General features: G+C 63.3%; 1 protein-coding gene across 1 annotated transcript; it reads right to left on the bottom strand.

The window, feature by feature from the left end:
* Nucleotides 1-1,016: 1,016 nt before the first annotated feature.
* LOC137363816 (lysophosphatidic acid receptor 5-like) lies at nt 1,017-2,288 on the bottom strand. The gene has a single exon (XM_068027375.1). It carries the CDS (start codon nt 2,148-2,150, stop codon nt 1,017-1,019), a length of 1,134 nt encoding a protein of 377 aa, XP_067883476.1. The 5' UTR covers nt 2,151-2,288.
* Nucleotides 2,289-2,861: the final 573 nt, after the last annotated feature.

Consider the following 2,861-nt stretch of genomic DNA (forward strand, 5'->3'; position numbering starts at 1 on the left):
CTCTCTGTCCCTCTCTCTTTCTCTCTCTCTCTCTTTCTGTCACTCTCCCTCTTTCTTTCTCTCTCTCTTTCTCTTCTCCCTCTCTCTTTCCATCTCTCTGTCTCTTTCTGTCTCTCTCTCTCTGTCTCTGTCCCTCTCTCTTTCTCTCTCTCTCTCTTTCTGTCTCTCTCCCTCTTTCTTTCTTTCTCTCTCTCTTTCTCTTCTCCCTCTCTCTTTCCATCTCTCTGTCTCTTTCTGTCTCTCTCTCTCTGTCTCTGTCTCTTTCTGTCCCTCTCCTTTTCTCTCTCTCCCTCTTTCTTTCTCTCTCTCTCTGTCTCTTCTCCCTCTCTCGTTCTCTGTCTCTCTGTCTCTACCCGCAACAGGCCCCACAGGGAAAATGGAATCCGCCGACCCTGAGCAGACACATCGGATACCGTGACGGCTCTCACAGGTGAAGGGAGGGAGGACAGTAAGAACCACCAGAGGCCACATTACGAACATCACTCATTTATATCCATCAAAAAGTACAAGCAAAAGATAACACGGGGACGGAATTTCATACAAAGAGCAGGATTTCTGAATGGCCCACGGACTCCTCGTTGGCCGTTTACATTGCCTGGGCCGACAGTTGTCCTTTCGCCCAGAGATACTCACTCCCGAGAGTTCAAAGGTTGAGGCCCGGGCGAGCGTTCAGGCGGCCATTTTGAAACCCGGGCCTGTTGCTCCAGGCTTTGCCCTTGTCAGCCAGTGGACGAAGCAGAATTTGTCGGTTCAAAGCTGCACCTCCGCCACGCGGGGCCCCCTCCATCCCACGCCCGACCTTGCGATTGGCCGGCTGACGTCTGGACCCTGATTGGGCGCCCAGGTTTCATTGACCGCCCCCCCCCCCCCTCAATATTGGCAGTGATGGGCCGGATCGGGGGAGGGGCACTGGTGGGGCGGTGGGGAGGTGGGGTGTAGAGGGAGTGAACGGGAAGGGGTTCGGGATTGGGATTGTGCACGGCGGCGGGAGTGAAACGGGAAGGGGAGCGGCCCTCTCACGAAATGGGCTCCTCCGGCGTCCCGGCGGGGCAGGTGGGTGGCGAGCCGTTCCCCAGGCCCAGCAGCTCCTCCTCCGGCGGGTCGCCCCCCGCGGGCGCCGGCGGGCGCCGGCCCCTGACCCTCCTGCTCTTCCTGGAGCTGAGGCTGATCCACCGCTCCCGGGTTTCCTCCGAGCGGACCGTGCCCTTGGCGCGGAACGTCTTCCGGAAGCCTTCGGTGCTGAAATAGTAGACGAGGGGGTCCAGGCAGCAATTGGCGCAGGCGGGCAGCATGGCGAGTTGGAGCGCCCAGCGGGCGCGGGCCTGCTGCCCCGGGTAGGCAGCGCCGGGCGGCCCCGCCTTGAGGCTGGTGTAGACCAGCAGGGCCACGTTGTAGGGCAGGAAGCAGACGACGAAGATGGCGGTGCTGGACAGGAGCAGGCGCATGGCCTTGCGCCGCTTCCCCGGCCCGGGGGAGTCGGCCGCCCGGCTCAGCGCCCGCAGCGCCCGCGCCGTGCAGTACAGCACGGTGACCAGAGGCAGCAGGAAGCCCAGCAGGAACTGCAGCAGCACCAGCGGCAGGATCTCCCGGCGCCAGGCCCGGCGCGAGAAGCTCTCGAAGCAGCGCAACTGCACCGTGCCATTGCCGTCGAGGCAGCGGCTGGTGTCGTGCGCCAGGGCCACGGGCACGCAGCCCAGGACGATGACCGCCCAGACGGCCGCGCAGGCCTGCCAGGCCACCTTCGGCCGGCGCAGGTGCCGCGCCCGCAGCGGGTAGGCCAGCGCAAGGAGGCGGTCCACGTTGATGCAGGCCAGGAAGAGGCAGCTACCGTACTGGTTGATCTGGAAGAGGGAGCCCGCCACCTGGCAGGGGACGTCGCCCAGCGGCCAGTCGCCCCAGGCGTAGTAGTAGATGCGGAGGGGCAGGGAGAGGGTGAAGAGGAGGTCGCAGGTGGCCAGGTTGACCATGTAGACGACCGTCTTGTTGCTACAGGGGAAGTAGCACAGGAAGACCCAGAGGGCGACCCCGTTGAGGGGCAGCCCCAGGGCGAGGACCAGGCTGTGCCAGACGAGGTGGACCGTGTGGACGTCGTCGTAGTCCTTGCAATTGGCGGTCCCGTTCCCGCCGGGTGGCGGCCCCTCCCCCGACATCTCGTGGCCTGGTCCCCGCCCGCGACCGCAAAACCGACCGGGGTGGGGCGTCAGGCAGGGCTTCGGTTGGTTGGTGAGGTGTGCGGGAGAGAAGGGGTTCGCAGGATTATTCCCCTCGAAGCCGGACTCCCGCTCTCGCGCACGTGCAGGGTCGAGCTCCCCCCTCCGGAGGCCGACGATGGGGAGGGCACCTCCCTCAACCCCCTCTCCGCCAGGCGTGGGTCGGGGTCGTCCCTTGACTTGCCTCGATGGGGACGTCCGGCGCTCAGGCTCCCGCGTTGGCAGAGAAGAGTGAATCGGTCTCCCTCCCTCTCCCTCTCTCGCGGAAGACGGGGTCTCCGTGCGTCATGGAGGCTGAGACAGGCAGTCGGAGAGGAGCGGGCGGGTTCTTAGGCAGTTGGAACGCGGAGGAGTGGAGATTCAAAGCCCAGGTAGGGAAGGGACAAAAGGCTCATTCGCATCTGGTGAGAGAAAAGTAAGACGCGGGTTTCAGAGATTATGGTACACAGTCCTGCTCAAAATTGACACTCTGTCTCACGGCCCACCGTGCCCGCACTGGCTCTCTGAATGAGCTCGAAGAACCGTGACAACAACTCTTCAGATACTGCCTCAAACATTTCCACTCCCTCACTACTGACCCTCCGACAGTGCGGCGCTCCCTCAGTACTGACCCTCCGACAGTAGGGCGCTCCCTCAGTACTGACCCGCCGA

This window comes from Heterodontus francisci, unplaced genomic scaffold (assembly GCF_036365525.1).
Source record: "Heterodontus francisci isolate sHetFra1 unplaced genomic scaffold, sHetFra1.hap1 HAP1_SCAFFOLD_772, whole genome shotgun sequence".
Taxonomy (NCBI): domain Eukaryota; kingdom Metazoa; phylum Chordata; class Chondrichthyes; order Heterodontiformes; family Heterodontidae; genus Heterodontus; species Heterodontus francisci.